Genomic DNA, 19,674 nt, shown 5'->3' on the forward strand with positions numbered 1-19,674 from the left:
CTTGTGTTTTTATCTTTTTCTTTGTTTTTGTTAGTTTTTGTGCTAACTACCTTATTTTTGAAATTGTGGTAAGTACTTTGTGTAAGTAAATTAGTAAATTGTGGTAAGAAAAGGATAAATGGTGAGCACGTTAAAAATAATCTTGCCTATTTGCTATTTCCTTATTACTTATTGCAATTGCACCTTTTAGTTGCACAATTAAATATTTGGTACTTAGATTTATTTCTTCTAGATTAGAAGTTGGTAGAAATTTGTAAAAAATTAAAGTAAATTAGATTAGGAATTTTATCCTTGTAACGTCGAGCTTACTCTCTCTGGTCCATCAAATTAATGCAATGTCTAGGCCAAGGATCGAATAAGAAAAAGGTAACCGAATGGTTGATAATTGAGCATTGCTCCACCAAAATCTTTTCCCTCCTTACTTGGTCGCATTGAAAGGATTTACCGAAAGGTTGCGCGATAGACAACACCCAAAGATCAGATTCCTCTTCTCTTTATTTAGTAAAATAATTAATTAAAATTTAAAAAAAAATAGTCCAATTTTCAATTTTTGTATATACCTTGCATTTAATTTTTTTGTAGTTACTAATTCTTTGGGAACCTATAGGTATATATATATATATATATATATATATATATATAATTTTTTGAAGCTATGGATGGATGGAACCAAGAATGGAATGACACAAGGGAGTTTGAGCAACAAAACTACTATGGTGAACTTTATCAACAATGAAAGCCTTACACTCAAAGTCACATGTCTTTCAACCATATTTGTGCCTTGTGTGGATCTCCACAACACTTACCTCTTGAGTGTGTCTTGAGAGTTAAGTGCCCGAAATTCATGCAAAAGTATGAGTACGAAATGAACATGAATCATGAGACTATGGCATCCCAAGCATATCTTCAAGAAGAAGATAAAGATGAGTCTCTAAGATCTCTACTTCAAGAAGCCATTGCCGAGACAAAAGCTTCCAATGCAAGAATGGAGGAAGAGATTGATCAACTCTATCTTCATTTTGCATTAGAGAAGCCATCCACCACCTTGCAAGAGGCACAAGTTTTCCTTGACCAAGTGGAGTCAACCTCGAATGAAGAATCGTATATTGAGCATCACCAGCAAGAGTTCCTAATTCAAGTTCAAGATCAATGATGATGTGAATATGCAAGAAGAACCACTTGGTTATGGAAGCCGTCAAATGAGCAAAGAAACAGATGGTCTCTATTTGATCCCCCATTTCCTCTTAACCACTATGTGACTTATAATCCATGAGCTAGCTAGATAGCAGATCTTTATTACCTATAATCCAATTAAGAACATATATTTGCTTCCTCACGGGGCATTATTTATCATCGTCGCAAATACATGCATATGTGGCATTACTAAATAGCTCTTATGGAACTTGGTTAACTTTTTAGTATTACTTATCAAATTGACCAAAGAGGTTTGAATCAAATAGATGTCTTACAGCATATGCTAATCAAAGGCAAGAACGAGGGGACAATATATATTTAGCCTCTTAAATGGGGAACACAGTGTAATTGGGACAAGCACGAAAAGAGCCATTCCTATTGATTGACCTGGAACGATGAGTGAGCTTAAAGAAATTTACAATTTATTTATCGAGTTTATTTACAGAAGAGTGTTCGAAGTAAAGGAGTCTTTTGTAATGGTAGCTAGATCTAAGATCTTTCTGTGTTTCATCATTTTACTTATGGGGAGTGTTCCCTCTATTCGTACGCTATTTATTAGAGGAGTAAGGTTTAAGTCCTTTCAAGTTAAGTGTTGTATATTAGTATGAGAGTTCTTATTAGGGTTAGACAACTGCATGTATTGTCGCATGCTTTCATGTGGTGTTGGTGACGAAAATTTTCGTAGAGGATTTTGACTCACCAATGAATGCGGATTGGAGTGGGAGCTAACCAGGAATAATCGAGAGACTTCCTTTGAGCGTTGACTTAGAGTTTGATAGTCGACTCAAAGAGGAGGGGGATACCCGTAGAAAACCCTCTGATGCCTAAGTCAGTACTTTTCTTAGTAGAGTAGAGTAAAACAAGTCGGAATGAGATGTCTTACATAGCTAGCGAGTTCTCTATTTATAGGTAGAGGCTTACTTGGTCAACATTCGTCATATTACCACACTTATGGCCGTCATGATTACTACACTTATGGCAATCATGATTATTGTACTTATGGCTGCCATAATTACCGCACTTATGGATGTCATGATTACGACACTTATACTTGTAATCATTGTGCACTTATTGTTGTAACCATCACTGCATTTAAAGCCACAATAATTGCCGTACTTATAACTGCAATGATTGTCGTATTCATAGCCGCAATTGAGACCGCATATTTCGTCGCATTCATAGCTGGTTATTTATCATAAATGCATGTCGAAAATGGTTGACTACTCCTACAATGCCCCCAAATTTTGTCTTTGGACATTCATCTTAAGAGAAAATTTCCAAAGCCCAGCTCAGAGTTTCCCTCTTTTCTAACGTCTTACAGTTTCCTTCTCCCTCTAACCTTGATGGAGTTTTTTCTTCGAACTTGACAGGGTCGTCATCTGGAGGTGAATTTGTCATCTCGACAAATTTGAGCATCCATCGCGGACACCTCCTTGAGCACGAGTTTTGGTCCCCTTAAGCATGAATGTTGACCTCCCTGAGCATGAATGCTTGCTCCTTTGAGCTTGTGAGCGTTGGATTCCTTGAGCATGAGTGTTGGTCTCCTAAGGCATGGACACTTGCCCCATAGGGATTGGACAACTATCCCCTAGGACATCAGCGTCGATCCTCCAAGACGTGGACGTTGATCCCCTAGAATGCAGAAGACGAGGATGGGGATGACAATCCCCTTGGACGTGTACAGCGATATCCCATGACGTTGGCGTCAATCCTCTTGGACGTAGCCAATGAGGATGTTGGCGTCAATCCCCTTAGACATAGCCGATGAGGACGTCTGCGACAATACCCTTGAACACAGTCAATAAGGACATCGGTGAAGATCCCCTAAGGCGGCAATTCCCTAGGACGTCAGTGTCGATCCCCTTAAATATAGCTGACGAGAACGTCGGTGACTATCCCCTAATGCGGCAATTCCCTAGGAGGTCGGCATCGATCCCCTTGAACATAGCCGACGTGAACGTCAGTGTTGATTGCCTAGGACGTCGTTATCCATCCCCTTGAACGTAGCCGATGAGGACGTAGATGACGATTCCCTAGGACATCGATGCTCGTCCCCTAGGGCATGGACGCTTGCCCCTTCGCCGATCCCAATGATTGTGATGCTGGTCTCGATGACTTTGTCACTTTTCTTGATGACCGTGACACCTATCCTTATGGTCGTGTCAGTTTTCTCGATAATGCTAGTCTTCATGAGAATTATGCTAGTCTCGATGACCGCGATGCATTTCTTAGTGACGACGATGCTTATCTTGGTGACCGTGACGCTAGTCTCCATGCTTGTGACACTTCTCTTAATGACTGCTCGTCTTCTTGAACATGACCGGTCCCCTCAACTTCATAAAATCTGGATAGAGTAGAAAGGCAACTGTCCTACTTGAGGAACTAGTCCTAAAGAAATAAGGTAACTATCCTACTCGAGGAACCAACTCCGAAGCATTAAGGCAACTGTCTTACTAGAGAAACCAGTTCCTATGAATCAACGCAACTATCCTACTCAAGGAACTAGTTCCGAAGCATTAAAGCAATTGTCCTACTCGAGGAACCAGCTGCTACGAATCAAAAGTAACTTCCTACTTGAGGAACCAGTTTCAAAGCATTAAGGCAATTGTCATACTCAAGAAACCTATTCCAAACCATTAAGGCAACTGTCCTACTTGAGGAACCAGCTCCTACGAATCAAAAGTAACTGTCCTACTCGAGGAACCAACTCCTACAAATCAAACATAATTGTCGTACTTGAGGAACCAATTTCGAAGCATTAAGGCAACTGTCCTACTCGAGGAACCAGCTCCTGCGAATCAAATCAATTGTCCTACTCGAGGAACCAATCTCGAGGCATTAAGGCAACTGTCCTACTTGAGAAACTAGCTCTTACAAATCAAAGCAATTGTCCTACTAGAGGAACCAGTCATACAGATTAATGGCGACTGTCCTACTCGAGGAACCAGTCTCGGGGATATTATTCATATGAGAAATAGAAAATACATAATTTCAATAGTCTCTCAAATGAGATATCAACATGTGCAAAAATCACTAAACTCTTTTTTTTCCTTACATGTGTTTTACGAGTCATGCCATCTTTTTATCAAAACGAAGTCACCATATTATCGTACCTTCTCCATTACTTGAGATGAATTTCGGCACGAGGACTTTTCCATAACCCTCTGGTTGCCTCAATTTTTCTCCTTTTTTACTGAAGAAGTTTACCATCCTTCATTGCTGCAAGGGTTGCTTGTTGTACTCCCTCGCACTTATATATTATGTGAGCCCCGGAAATATGTATCGAGCTTAATGGAGAAATTTTCATAAAGTGAAAACCTCAATTTGAAGGTTGGATGATAAAGTACACGACACGACGAGTTCGTGGAAATTTTCGGAAGATTTTCCGGACACCCGAAGTGGTTGTAATGAATTTCTGAAGTTTGGAAATTATGGAAATTCATTTAAAATAAAAAGTAAACAGATGGCGCAATCCTAGCCATCCACCATCTCCACCGCTTGATCCTAGCAGTCCATTATTATTGGACGACTCTATATAGGTCTGTGAACAGGGGGAAAGCCCAGAATGATCGAGAGAGAGAGAGAGAGAAAACCCGAGTTCTCCGACCCGGAACGCGACCGCGACTGGGTCCGACGGAAAACGCTCCTCCGGCCACCTCTCCACGGAGGACAACCGGTAATAGCTTCGTCTCGCCGTCTCCTACGTCCCTATGGTCTCAGATCATCCATGCAACGATCGTGTAGGGGTAATCGACAACGGGAAGCGTCGAGCTTTCTCCGGCGAGTTCTGCAGTTTCCGACGCCTCCGGCCACCGTTTGGGCCGTCTGGGGTACGAAACTTCCTCTTCTCATCATGCTCTTCAAGTCTGTGCAATTAGTTTTTCAATTTGATCGAGTTTTGACAAATTGGTTCTGGGTTGTTTCTGGTTTCATCTCGGTTCTGCCGTGTTTTTCAACTCCGGCGATGTTTCCGGCTCTCCTTGGCTTGGTCTCGGCCTCGACTGCAACTGTAGACAAGGAATTGGGCAGTTGGCTGGGCAGATCACGTTGACATCCTCAATTCATCATCTGCCTAGTTTCCGCAAGGAGTTTGATTTGGTTGCAGTTTGGAATTTGAAGGTATAATTCAAAATGTTGAATTGAAGTTTGGTTATTGTCATGCAAATCCGAAGTTAGTAGCTTGAGTTGGTATGACTTGGTGGAAATCAGTTTCCTTGGCTGTGGAGTTTTGTCAGATTGTTAAGTTTCGGTAGCTTGGAGTTTATGTTTGAATTGGGTAGGAAATTGATGTTGTTATGCTGGAAATTGGTCGTGGAACTGACTATGTAGAGTGGATTGAGATTATCATGCTTGATGTCTTGTTAGTGTTGTTAAGGCAGGTTATTTGGAATGTTTGTGGAATAATTGAAAATGGTCAAGCTTGGGTGTCCATAGTAAATTCTGTCGAATTACTATGCGAAAAAACTATTAAGTAAATGTGGAATCGTTTGTTGGAGAAATCGTTATTGGTTTGCTTGTGTATTTCGCAGTTTGATAGTAAATGAATAAAAGAAATTATATATATATATATATATATATATATATTGGGTGGCCTTAGTAATCGGGTGCACTCAATATATGTTTGGTCGATAACGTAACTTCAAGTCAATGTTCGATAATTTAGGTAATTATCGAATCTACCTCGACTGGTCAAACATGGTCAAATGGTCAAATGTGGTCAAACTAAAAAGTGTCGGTCAACGTGGTCAAGTTGGTCAACTCCTGGTCAAACCAGGAAAAGTTGGTTGGACGATTTATTAATCGTCGAGACTTCATATAATTGTTCAATGTGATATTAACGGTTGAAATGTAGGAATTTAGGACTCCAGTTACCCGAGGAACAGAAGGTTCGCAACTCTCGGAGTACGTGAGAGAACGCATCGGAATCCAGGTAGGGATTCAGGACTCTCCTCGGTTTGTGAGTTTCTTTTATATTTTATTAATGTGATGCATGATAAGTGGTATGGGTTGGTTATGTAAAATGCAATGCATACTAACCAATCCGTGAGGAAATGTGTGATGGCTTGAGAGCGAAGGGTGGCTCTGACTTCCTTGGGTTCGATCCCCTTAACCTCTGGAGGGTTAGTTACGCCGGTCGTCCGGGTATTCCGATCGTAATAACGGGCCCGGTACGTGTGTTTAGCTAGGTAGTGGACGCTCTCGCTACGCTTACCTGGTGATAAAATAATTTGAGGTAAGGTCGTGTAGTGGGTCTATGGGACCGGCCATCAGGTAATGCTTGGATTTGGCGCCGTATTTATTTAAGCGTCATGCATCGGTTTTCAAGTTGAAAATCATTAAAGTTTGTCGTTCTTTTAAATATTTGAATATGTTTTCATACTGGGCAGCCCAAATATTTATTTACTGGTTTTGAGTCTAGTTGAGGTAGAGTTCCTGTTGAGCAGCGAGGACGAAAGCTCACCCCTACAACAGTATGAATGCAGGTACTGTGCACTGGTGACGGGACAATAGCGGACGGAGCTAGGGGTGCAGAACAAGTTTGGTAAACCACCTTCTGGGCTTTATTCTGATTTCCAGTTCTCGAACTCTGTGTTTCGGAACTTGTGGTTATTTAACATCGTGTCAAAGTTAGTTGAATTCTCTTTCATTGAAATTCATACCTCGTGTGATCCTTATCCAAGTACTGGATGAGTGAAATAGATTTCAGCAACTCTAGTTCTTCACCTCAAAAATATCGATAGCTTCCGCTGTGTGTTGCAAAAAGTTTTCTAACGAAATGCCTAGCGGTCCTCTAGAATGTGAATCGAGCTTTCGGTTTATATTTTAGAGCTCCGCGGCACTATAACGTGCCCAAGCTGGTGAGGTGCGGTTTGGGGCGTTACATATTATGTGCCCCCTTGCCTGGAGGAGCGGGCAATATCTACTTCTCTCATCCGCATTACAAGACTCCGGTTGGGGGGCCGACTTCTCAAATATTTCTTCGTGGCTATGTCTTTTGTATATGGTTACTGGGTGGATCATAAATCCTCTGCTAAGACAACTATTACTCTGAATGTCCTTCTTAATATTACTCCAGTTGACCTCTCTTGAGGCCATGACAGTAGAAAGGCTAGCTTGAATTTAGTAGTAATGACATTACTTTGGTTCTCTCTCTCTCTCTCTCTCTCTCTCTCTCTCTCTCTCTCTCTCTCTCTCTCTCTCTCTCTCTCTTAAGTGTACTATTTTAGCTTTATTAGAACTACTTATGTTGTTTACGTGGACTCCACTTGTGCAGATAGCCACAGATCGCGGATAATAAGTTGGATTGATGGCACAGGATAGCTATCAACTGCATTTGACTTCACAACCAAGGGAATTCTTTAGGTATCATCCATTTTGAATCAGACTGAGATGTTCAACTCCCTGCTGACTGCTACACCCACATATGCACACATAAATTTTTTCTCTTGAGTGGACATCTGCATTTGTTCATGTTTTGATTATTGGATATGAGTCCTGGCCATTATAACCATTAGTATCCAGTTAGTCACGTTTGGCCTGCTGTTGGGGCCCAACACAGCTTGAATGTGTGCATTTGCTATGCATGTATGTTTCACATTTGTGATACTTGGTGCCTATCTTTGCAGATGTTGGGCTTTTGGTACCAGAATGAAAGTTGTTTTTTTTTTATGAGAGGTACCAGAATGAAAGTTAATCCACTAACTTCATAATCATTTTATCTGCATGCTCAGTGGCGATTCCCTTCAAATCATATTATGGAGGTAAGAAAATGTTGTTTTGATTGGCTTGTTGTAGTGATATTAGATTGGAACACTCAACCAGTCATAACTATAGATAAAGAGTAAACAAAATTGGGAGACACAATAAATTAGTTGAATCACCTTTCTATATTCCGAGACCTAGAAACCGCAAGACAGTACTAGTCTATTAAATCAAACTAGCATTTCTCCACACATGCTTTGCATGTTGTTAGGGGCCGCACTTGTAATGCCGCAAGCAACCTTGTCCAGGGTCATTAGTCAAGCCTTTGGTTGGTTTGCTTGCGTGCTAGGGATGTTTTGGTAATTTACAAATTATGTAATTTATTTTATTTTAGCAATTAGTCTCCTCGGCCTTTTTCATGTTTCCTCCTGCCAGGTTCATGTAAGGCCGATATGCTCTATGGGGAGGAGTTCCTAGTCGGCATAGTTTGGACTAGTGAACTAGTATAGGTACTCACTTGGCTGACTTGCTTGCTAACAAGTGCCGCATGGTCCGCTTTGCGCATTGCAAAGTTCGGCCCGTGACAGTTGGTATCAGAGCCAACTCGGCTCAAGAAGCTCACTACGATGACTGGCAAGATGACAAACCAACAAAGATTTGATTGGTATGACCAGCAACTCGGAGAACTTGCGGGGGTGCCCGATAGGTTGATTGATATCACTAAGGTGTTGGACCGCGTCGACCTAGATGAGTTGGCGGCACGGATGATAGAGGTGGAGAGCCTAAAGGACCGAGTTGTGGCCCTTGAAAAATGTAAAACTCGAGGAAGCGGAAGGGAGAGAGATGAGGAAGAAACTCCCGTTCCGAACGAGCAAATGGTGGCAATGAGTGATTCCCTTGACACACTCCAGGTGACGGTGGACAATATGGCAGAAGATGTCCGAGCCACCATTGATGCATTCAGGAACGAGCTGGTGGAGATGAGTACCAAGCTCAACCTGACCATCCGTGCGATGGGAAACCAACATGTGATGGACTACAGGAAGGTAAAGATACCAGAACCTCAAGCATTTGGAGGGGCGCGAGATGCCAAGGAGCTTGAGAATTACTTATTTGATATGGAGCAATACTTCCGAGCAGTGAAGCCAGACTCGGAAGAGGTGAAGGTGAACATGGCAACAATGTATTTGTCGGGAGATGCAAAACTATGGTGGAGAACCAAGTATAATGACATCCAAAGGGGAATATGCACCATTGACACTTGGGAAGACCTTAAGAAGGAGCTCATGGCTCAGTTCTTCCCCGAGAATGTTGAATACATTGCCAGACGACAACTAAGGAAGCTCAAGCACACCAACAACATCCGAGACTTTGTGAACAAGTTCTCTGTGCTCATGCTTGACATCCCGGATATGTTAGAGAAGGATCGGCTGTTCTATTTCCTTGAAGGCTTAAAGCCATGGGTGAGGACAGAACTTCAGCGGCAGAGGGTCCAAGATTTGGCCTCCGCACAAGCTGCTGCTGAAAGGTTGACGGACTACACATTCGAAGAGAACTCTTCTAAGAAGACTCAGCCCTTTTCGAATGCGAATGTCAACAGAAATGTAAGGCCCGGACCGAGTAGAAGTAGGGGATCGGAGTCCAAATTTTCCAACTTAGGAGGAGGGGACAGGAGAACAGTGAACGTGAGGGACACGGCAACGTCCAAGCTTGTTGCCTCGACAGGAGTCTTCACCCCTTGACCTTTTAATCCCTCGGGCTATGCTCCAAAGCACTAGCATGCTTCTTATGCTGAGGACCTCATAGAGTGAATGAATGCCCTCATAAGACTGCTCTCTCTGCTCTACAGGCTCATATTCAATCGAAGGAAATAGAGGATCAGCAAGAGCCGGAGGAGGAACCTGGTCACATGGGAGCTTTGAGATTCTTGGGTGCGGTGGAGAAACAACCACGATCACCTAAGAAGTCCCAAGCTAAAGGCTTGATGTTCGTAGATGATAGTATTAATGGGAAAGGAGCCAAGAGCGTGATGGTCGACACAGGGACCACTCACAACTTTGTGTCAGAAGCTGAAGCTCGGAGGTTGGGGTTGAAGTTGGAGAAGGATGTGGGCCGCATGAAAGCTGTGAACTCAAAGGCCTCACCCACAACGGGCCTATCTCGAGGGGTATCACTCAAGTTGGGTCACTGGCAAGGGAAGACCGACCTCGTAGTTGTTCAGATGGACGACTTTGATGTCATTTTAGGAATAGAGTTCTTGTTGGCGAACAAAGCCATTCCCATTCCTAGTGCCCAACACTTGCTCATTATGGGCGAAAGGCCGTGTGTGGTTCCCGCAAGAATCGAACAACCAAGTGAACCCCACCTTTTGTCCGCCCTCCAGTTCAAGAAAGGCGTGAAGCGTGATGAGCCTACCTATGTAGCAGTTCCCATGATAAGGGATGAGATTAAAGGAGAAGTGATTCCGAAGGAGATTGAGGGGGTATTGGAGAGCTATGTAGATGTGATGCCTCCCGAACTTCCCAAGGAATTACCCCCGAGAAGGAGTGTGGACCATGAGATTAAACTGCTTCCGGGGGGCCAAACCGCCTGCAAAGGCGCCTTACAGAATGGCTCCCCCAGAACTGGCGGAACTTCGAAAGCAGCTTAAGGACCTGCTCAAGGCAGGATTCATTAGGCCATCTAAAGCCCCCTTTGGTGCGCCCGTGTTGTTTCAAAAGAAGCACGATGGAAGTTGGAGACTATGTGTGGACTATCGGGCTCTCAACAAAGTCACGGTGCGCAACAAGTACCCTATCCCTCTGATTGCAGATCCGTTTGACCAACTCAGTGGCGCCAAGTATTTCACAAAGCTAGACCTCCGCTCGAGGTACTATCAAGTCCGCATGGAAGAAGGGGATGAACCCAAGACAACGTGCGTCACCCGTTATGGCGCCTTTGAGTTCCTGGTGATGCCATTCGGGTTGACCAATGCGCCAGCCACATTCTGCACTTTGATGAACCAAGTCTTCCACGAGTACTTAGATAAGTTTGTGGTAGTCTATCTGGATGACATAGTGGTGTACAGCTCTACCCTGGAAGAACATGTAGAGCACCTAAAGTTGGTGTTCCAACGGTTGTGGGACAATCAGTTGTATGTCAAGCGCGAGAAGTGTTCCTTCGCGCAAGTGACCATCAAGTTTCTAGGTCACATTATTGAAATGGGTCAAATCAGGATGGATATGGAGAAAGTAGAAGCCATAAAGGAGTGGCGAAACCCCAAGAATGTGAAAAAGCTACGTTCTTTCCTTGGGTTGGCTAATTACTACCGACGCTTCATTGAGAACTACTCAAAGAAGACGACCCCCTTAACTGAACTCTTGAAGAAGGGAGTGACATGGGACTGGAGTAGTAATTGTGAGAAGGCCTTTCAAGATTTGAAGAAGGCAGTGATGGAAGATCCGGTCCTTGCCTTACCCGACCTGAATCAGCCATTTGAAGTCTAAACAGATGCTTCTGACTTCGCCTTAGGGGGAGTCTTGCTGCAACGGGGACATCCTGTTGCGTATGAAAGTCATAAACTGTCGGAAGCTGAGAGGAGGTACGCGGCTCAGGAGAAGGAGTTGCTAGCCGTAGTTCACTGTTTGAGGACGTGGCGACACTATTTGTTAGGGTCAAAGTTCTTGGTGAAGACAGACAATTCTGCCGTCAGCCACTTTCTGACCCAGCCAAAGTTAACTCCAAAGCAAGCTCGATGGCAAGAGTTTCTCGCTGAGTTCGACTTCCATTTCGAACACAAGGCCGGGCACACAAACCAAGTTGCTGATGCTCTGAGTCGCAAGGCCGACCTTGCCACCCTCAAGGTGTTGGCCGCTTTGTCGAGCAGCATCATTGCCACCGACATCAAGCAACGTATCAAGGAGAGTCTGGAGAAGGATTCCGTGGCGCAATCCCTCATGAAAATGGTGAAGGAAGGGAAGAGCCGTCGGTTTTGGATGGAGGATGGCATATTGATGGCCAAAGGAGGATGAGTGTTTGTTCCGCGAGCTGACGGACTGCGAAGAATGCTCATGAGGGAGTGTCACGACACCCTGTGGGCAGGTCACCCTGGATGGCAGAGGACTCATGCACTCCTCAAGCAGGGTTACTATTGGCCCCAGTTGCGAGACGATGTCACGGAATACACCAAGACTTGCTTAACATTCCAGCAAGACAAGATTGAACGCCAAAAGCCTCCAGGGCTGTTGGAAGTCTATACCGAATCGCCCGTGGGAAAGTGTCTCCCTTGACTTTATTACTAACCTCCCCAAGGTGGGAGACTTATCAGGCATCCTAGTGGTGGTTGACAGGTTTTCAAAGTATGCCACCTTTGTGCCAATCCTAAAGTATTGTTCGGCAGAAGACACAGCAAGCCTCTTCTTCAAGCATGTGGTAAAGTATTGGGGTGTGCCTCAGAACATTGTCAGCGATCGCGACACTAGGTTCAAGGGAACATTCTGGACCGAGCTATTCAAGTTGCTCGGGTCTGAGCTCAACATATCTTCAAGTTATCACCCACAAACTGATGGGCAAACAGAAAGGTTCAACGGGATGTTGGAGGAATACTTGCGCCATTTCGTTCATGCCAATCAACAAAATTGGGCACAATTGCTCGATATTGCACAATTTTGTTTCAACTCGAAGAAAAGCTCATCCACCAACAAGAGTGCTTTTGAAATTGTCACTGGCCAACAGCCTCTCTTGCCTCATACTGTGCAAGAAGTCTCCAAAGGGGCGAATCCGCGTGCTTTCAACTTCAAGACCAATACCGAAATCGCTCAAGCCTACCTAGAGAAAGCGGCGGGGCGAATGAAGAAGTGGGCAGATCAAGGACGCAAGCCCAGGGAGTTTCAAGCAGGGGACATGGTCCTTGTCAAGCTGCTCCCGGAACAACTCAGGTTCCTGCACTCCAGAGACAAGAGACTATTCAGGAAGTATGAAGGACCGCTCCCCATCATTTCTAAAGTGGGGAAATGCTCCTACAAAGTCGATATTCCCGCCTGGATTAGAGTTCACCCCGTCTTCCACGTCAGCAACCTCAAGCCATACCAGCCAGACCGTGAAGATCAAGCACGCAACAAGCCTGTTCGAGAGCACGTCGACATCAGACCACCCAAGCCGAAAGAAGTGGAGGACATCCTAGCAGAGAGAGTGGTCCGAGTGTCAAGGCGCCCATGCCAGCAGTTCCTGGTCAAGTGGAAGGGTCTTGGAGATGAAGAAACCAGTTGGGAGAATGCTGAAGTCCTGAAGATGAAGTTCCAGCAGAAGATTGAAGACTTCAAGTCCACGGCTGTCGTCGAGAGCGCCGACAGCTTAAGTGGGGGAGGATGTTAGGGGCCGCACTTGTAATGCCGCAAGCAACCTTGTCCAGGGTCATGATGCGCCCGTAGGCAAGCGCATAATTTAACCCTGAAATGTCATTAGTAGTACGTAATAAATAGGGATCGTTCTATTCCGGGGATTGAGGGTACACCTGTCAATGTAGGACAAACAAACAATTAAAATTAAAACAAAGTATAATATTCACAAAGATATTCACAAGTATAAACATTATTTACGAAAAAGGGGGATTTTGTTTTTGGGTTTTTCGAAAATTAATTAAGTAAACAAAAGAATTAAAATGCAAAAACATAAAAACACAAATGGAATGAGAGAACAAAGATCAAAATCGAAACATATGATTAAAATTGATTCAAACCCTAATATTGTTCATCTAAGTCATGAGAAAGGAGTTGATCATGTGAAATATTCGAAAGCAAATGATTTCCCATATTTTACTTTTCAATGCTAATTAACCTAAGCGAAAGCACCTAGATTAATCCTATCAAACATGCATTCAAGCACTAGAAAGCTAGTTAATCATAACATGTTTAACGCATTACACATAGAGAAAGGCTATCAACTCAAGTGTACAACTTAGTTATGGAAAAGTCCACCTAATTGCAATCCTCTTTAATTAAATTCGATCTTTGTCCAAAACCTTTACTACTTTGATTCAAGTTTACACAAAACGAAAAGTCGATTTCATGTTCTTAAACCTAGCACCAATTATATCGAAACCCTAAGTGTTTGCAACCACATAAGATTAAACTACAAAAGATATCTATAACGCAAATTTAATTAAACAAACTCACATAAGCAACTCTCGAAGAACAATAATATGAATCTGAAAATTCTCAATTAATCATAAAAATTCCAGAAATTAATATTTGTTCAAACACATATGTCAACTAGTTCATAACTAACGAAATTCAAAGCAAAGGTTACAAAGGAGAATCAGATTACACCGTGAGATGGAGATGGTGATGAACGATTGATGTGGTGGTCTCTTGAATCTCGAAAGCAAGCTTCAAGGTTGGAGATGGATGATGGATGCTCACGGCTGTGCTTCTTCTCCCTTGGCCTTGCTTGAACTCGTGGAGATGACTAGAGGATGGAGAAACTCACGGCTATGCTAAGAAGATTTTCTGATTTTTTTCTAAAGTGTAAATTGTATGGAGAGAGGAACCTTGACGTCTAGAGGAAGTGAGTATATATAGGGAACGGCATACTTGGTCATCAAACCGTGTAAACCTCATGGAATTAATCTGAAAATTCCACATAATTTCCTCCAATAATATCTTGCCAAATAAGCCCTATGAGGTGGTCCAACCAATCACAAAATTCCATTTAATTCCCTAATAATCTTGGCCGAAATACCATGGATATATTCTGATTTTATACTTTAAATTCGGCCAAAACTCCTTTAGGGAATATAGGAATGTATCTAGACTTCTTTTGAGCTTTTCTTGGTCTCCACCTTTTTCTCTTTCCTTTTATTTCTCCCTTAAATCTTTCTTGGCGTCAATCACCCTAGGGTTTCTTGATTTTCACGTTGATTACCTCTTTATCTCTCTCCCTTTGCACGGCAAACACATAAAATTTCTCCTCCAAGAATATTTCTTTCCATAAAAATCTCCCAAGAAAATCTCCAAGACATATCCTTCCTTGCATGGCGTCAATCACCTTTATCTTGATTGATTTTGACGCCACTCCTTGTTTCTCTCATTACACATCACGGCAAGACACATAAGGCATCCCAAAAATATCTCATAACGTCACAAAACGCTAGCTCCCTTGGGCTTTTATCCATTTTTGCCAAAAATTCAATGTCTCTTGAGAATTCTTGGGCCTCCATGCGCCACCTTTATGCCATGTCATCATCTAGAGTCTTCAAGAAGCTTCTCTCATGCCATGTCACTTCATTAATTCGATCTCCACTCTTGGTTGGCTCAAGAGTCTTGTTTTGGCAAGCTTTCCTTTCTGGACAGGGTTTCCTGGTTGGACCAGGAAAGCTTCATTTCTTCATTTCTGCTCATTTGTGCTTCCCTTTGTACTTCACCTTGTCTCACTCCAACGTTGGCTAGCTTTTCTTTCCATTTGTGAGCTCATTTCAGCTCATTTGTGACAAGGACCTGAAAATAGAAACTGGTAAGAAAAATAGAAACTTTCCTAAAATGAAAAATGGCAACTTTCTTAAATTGAAATGGGAAACTTTCTAAAAATGAAAAATAGAAACTACAAAATAGAAACTTTCTACAAATAGGAACTTTCCCAATCGAAGAATGGAAACTTTCCTAAACAGAGTTTTATTAAGGAAATAACGCAGAAAATGTAGGGAAATGCAGTTAAAACGTCGCATTAAAATGCTCTTATCAGGTCATTAGTCAAGCCTTTGGTTGGTTTGCTTGCGTGCTAGGGATGTTTTGATAATTTACAAATTATGTAATTTATTTTATTTTAGCAATTAGTCTCCTCGGCCTTTTTCATGTTTCCTCCTGCCAGGTTCATGTAAGGCCGATATGCTCTATGGGGAGGAGTCCCTAGTCGGCATAGTTTGGACTAGTGAACTAGTATAGGTACTCACTTGGCTGACTTGCTTGCTAACAAGTGCCGCACGGTCCGCTTTGCGCATTGCAAAGTTCGGCCCGTGACACATGTGCAAGTTATTATTTTTTTTTGTAGAAAATAGAAAATAAAAGAGTTGGTTATTGCAGAGAAAAAAAAAGGGAGAGAGAAAAGTGGGTTGTGGGTACTTTTTTTAATTTTTTTTTAATAAAAATACATTTTGTAAATGTCTTAATTATTATTGTGATTTAATTAATTCTCAAAATTTATTAATCTTCTAGGATTAATTATGTCAAAATATTAGATTTTGGCTAACAAATCATTTTCTCTTAATAATATTATAGACAGATAAGCAACCAATAAACACGATATAGTAGTTGTTGACGAAGTTCAACCAAAATGTAGAGCAAGGATAACCTACCTCTCCATAAGACAATTTTTAGAGTAGGTCATCATCATCCAATAAAAGATAAGACTCCAACTTGAAAATTGTTATGGTTCTTCTATGTCCTCCGATCCCAATCTATTTTCAATAGAAAATGTTCAAATGTATCAAAGCATGCAACTCTTTCCAAACCTGAATTTGTTTAATTTTTTCTCAAACTTTGTTAGATAAGTTTATGCAACACCTTAGAGACCCTTTGATTTGTTACGCTCATAATCGTAACTTAAGTTCATTCATGTTTTTTTTTTTTTTTGGACAATCGTAACTTCATTTCATTCTCTAAATGCATCTATCTATCTCTCTATCTGCCTCGATTGATTCCTTTGCTCTATCCAACAGCACAAAGCGACAACACACTGTGAGCACGTGTCACTTGGATAGAGCCCCAAGTGGAATCTTCTTCTAACGTGGCCATCCATGCATATGCATGCTGTTCATGGCTTTTTCTGCCCACTGAAACTCCACGTGTGACGTGCATGGAAGCCACACCCTTCTCTCCACCGTTCTTTTTGCCCTTTTAAAAGAAGTTACAAGCCCCAAACCTCATCAAACTTGCTCATTTTCGATTTATCTCCCACATTTTCACACTTTCAAATCCAAAAATGGCTGAAATTCGCGACGAGTTCGGCAACCCCATCCCGCTCACCGACCAGTATGGCAACCCAGTTCAGCTGACAGACGAGCAAGGCCGCCCCATGCACCTCACTGGTATCGCCACCACCGAGGGCGGCCAAAGCCAAGCCATCCGTACTGGAGAGCAGCAGACCGGTATAGGAACCAGAGGCATCGGTACACACGTCCCTGGCACCGGTCTCCACGTTCCGGGCACGGGCACACACGTTCCAGGCACCGGTGCCCACATCCCCGGGACTGGCATACACATCCCCGGCACAGGTTCTCATGTTCCGGGGACAGGTGCACATGTTCCGGGCACCGGTGAGCACATGCCAGGAACCGGAGCCGGTAGCCACCCGTCAGGTACGGGGAAGACCGGTGGTGTTGCTGGAGTGAAGGCTGACGAAGTTATCACCGAGCATGCCGTGCATGGTACTGGAAAACCCAAAACTGTAGGTGAACATCTACAACAGGAGCGCCACACCGGTGAGGCCGGTGAACACCGTCGCAGCTCGAGCTCGAGCTCTAGTTCTGTAAGACATTTTGTCGTAAATTAATATATATCATGCATGAATTTTTAATTAGCTGATAGACTTGACGCTAATTTGAATGTCGTTTGATGTATTGTAGTCGGAGGAGGATGATGGGAAAGGAGGGAGGATCAGGAAGAAGAAGGGACTGAAGGAGAAGATAAAGGAAACCTTTAGCGGTAAACATAAGGATGAGCATCTGGAGGGGGGGCCGGCCTTCAAGACCCCCACGACGACTCCTCAGGAGCATGAGAAGAAAGGCATGATGGAGAAGATCAAGGAGAAGTTACCTGGTCACCATCCCCACTGAGTTAAGCTTAGCATGCAGCTTTATGCAACTGCAAGCTTTGTATCGCATGATGGAGAAGATCAAGGAGAAGTTACCTGGTCACCATCCCCACTGAGTTAAGCTTAGCATGCAGCTTTATGCAACTGCAAGCTTTGTATCATAAACTAGAAAGTCTTCGTGTCTAGCTAGCTGGCTGGGTGTGAATTAGTTAATGCCTTGGAAGGCGTTAATGTAATAAAGAAGTTTGCTTAGTTTCTGTAATGGTGTATTCATTAGTTAAAACTTAAATCAATTATAAGGGTTTGGTTTAGTCTTTTGGCACTTGGACATGTTTATCTGAAACACAAATCATTCCTTAAAAGTAGAAACAAACAAAAAAGAAAACACAATTTTATATATGGAGGCTTAATTAAACAGGCAGGTTCGTTCAGATAGCTAGGTTGCAACATTAATCCAAGCTTCTGGGTAGTTTTGCGTTTTTGACCAGCATTCCATTTCAGAGTTCATGCAACTTTTGAGATTCAGAGCAATTAGTTCGATTACGTGTTGTTTATCAATACAACAGTACGTATACCCTCTGTATTTTCCCTGCACCTTTCTTCTTCTTCGACCTTTTTTTCTTCTTCTGGAAATTATTCTATGCACCGACGGTGTAAGTGACTCAACCCTTATAAAATAATCTCAACCCTTGATATTTATTATCAACTTTCTTTTTAATAAACAAAAAGTGTATTTAATGCAATCTAACCATTCATTTATGTTGGTGCAAGTGCACGGCGGTGCTCTGAATAATCTCTCTCTTTCTTCAACCTTTCAGTAATATCTATCACTCACAGACCACATAATGACAATAATTGATTATGTATTTCTTACAATATGATTATAATTGATTGGTCATATAATGTCGACAATAACTAAAAACATTACGAACACATGAGAAGTGAAGTTGAAAAAGACAAACATGCAATTGGAAATAAGTGTACGAACTCGGTCATAGGAAAATAACAAGCAGATTTATTTATGCTCTTATTAAGTAAAGGTTGTATGATGTTTCAAAATAAATAGGTTCTAAGCTTTAACATTCTTATGTTATCATCCTAATCTCATGTTCCTTAAAATAGAAAAACGTGAATATCTATCAGAAAAAAAAAACAATAATAAATTGAAGAAAGTAAATCAAGCCAGCATTCAGCTACCCCTCTTTCACTTGCCAGAAATGGTGTACCATCATTCCTACATTTCATACGTTATTTGTTTAAATTTGATTGTTTACTGACATTCTCCGTCACATGCTTTCAGATTAGAGAAACTTCTCTGGATCCTAAACCATTATCATCATTCTGAACTGGGAATGGTATTCTACATTGGTAAATACATGCTAACATGCATTCCTATTTTATATTAATGGTCTAATAAATGTTACAAATTTTTTGAGGATTTTGCTTGACGTTCATTGGTCTTAGTTGAATTCAGTGTATTACATCATCTAGATTACTATGACAACATACATTACTTTTGGATTACTCTAGACAACCATATTTTTCTTTTAATATATCCTTCAACATTGTAGTAACACTAAATAACTGACAATATATTCTTTCGATGTGAAACATATCATTTTGTACTATAAATAAATTTGTCCAGTTTTGTTAGAATAACCAAACTAAACCTTTCAATTAGTTTCAAATTGAATACAAGTTAAACCTCTAAACCTTAATCTACAGTGGAATTACTGAATGTCCAGTGGGCGACCATCAAGGACAGATTGGAGGTACATGCCATGGTAAACACTCGAGCCGAAATGCGGTTGCCAAACAGAGGGGACCACGAATGCTTGCTTCTAGGCCTGGGCGTTAGGACCCGAAGGACCGAGAACCCGACCCGGACCGACCCAAAAAGCCCAAATCGGGTCGGTTTCAAGAAGAAATATTTTAGTTCGGTGCAAAGCCTGACCCGATTACAAACTATCAGTCTCAGTCTCGGTCTTAGGATTT

General features: G+C 42.2%; 1 protein-coding gene across 1 annotated transcript; it reads left to right on the forward strand.

Moving 5' to 3' along the window:
* Positions 1-16,813: 16,813 nt before the first annotated feature.
* LOC112171048 (embryogenic cell protein 40) lies at positions 16,814-17,701 on the forward strand. Its single transcript, XM_040507754.1, has 2 exons — positions 16,814-17,394; positions 17,498-17,701. Exons 1-2 carry the CDS (start codon positions 16,849-16,851, stop codon positions 17,699-17,701), a joined length of 750 nt encoding a protein of 249 aa, XP_040363688.1. The 5' UTR covers positions 16,814-16,848.
* The last annotated feature ends 1,973 nt before the right edge of the window (positions 17,702-19,674 follow it).

This window comes from Rosa chinensis, chromosome 6, assembly GCF_002994745.2.
Source record: "Rosa chinensis cultivar Old Blush chromosome 6, RchiOBHm-V2, whole genome shotgun sequence".
NCBI lineage: Eukaryota > Viridiplantae > Streptophyta > Magnoliopsida > Rosales > Rosaceae > Rosa > Rosa chinensis.

Bases quoted from the DNA above. Each gene is read 5' to 3' on its own strand.
- LOC112171048 (XM_040507754.1), top strand. From the start codon at position 16,849: ATGGCTGAAATTCGCGACGAGTTCGGCAACCCCATCCCGCTCACCGAC. The intron at 17,395-17,497 runs GTAAGACATTTT...TTGTAGTCGGAG, and splicing joins CGAGCTCGAGCTCTAGTTCT to GAGGATGATGGGAAAGGAGG.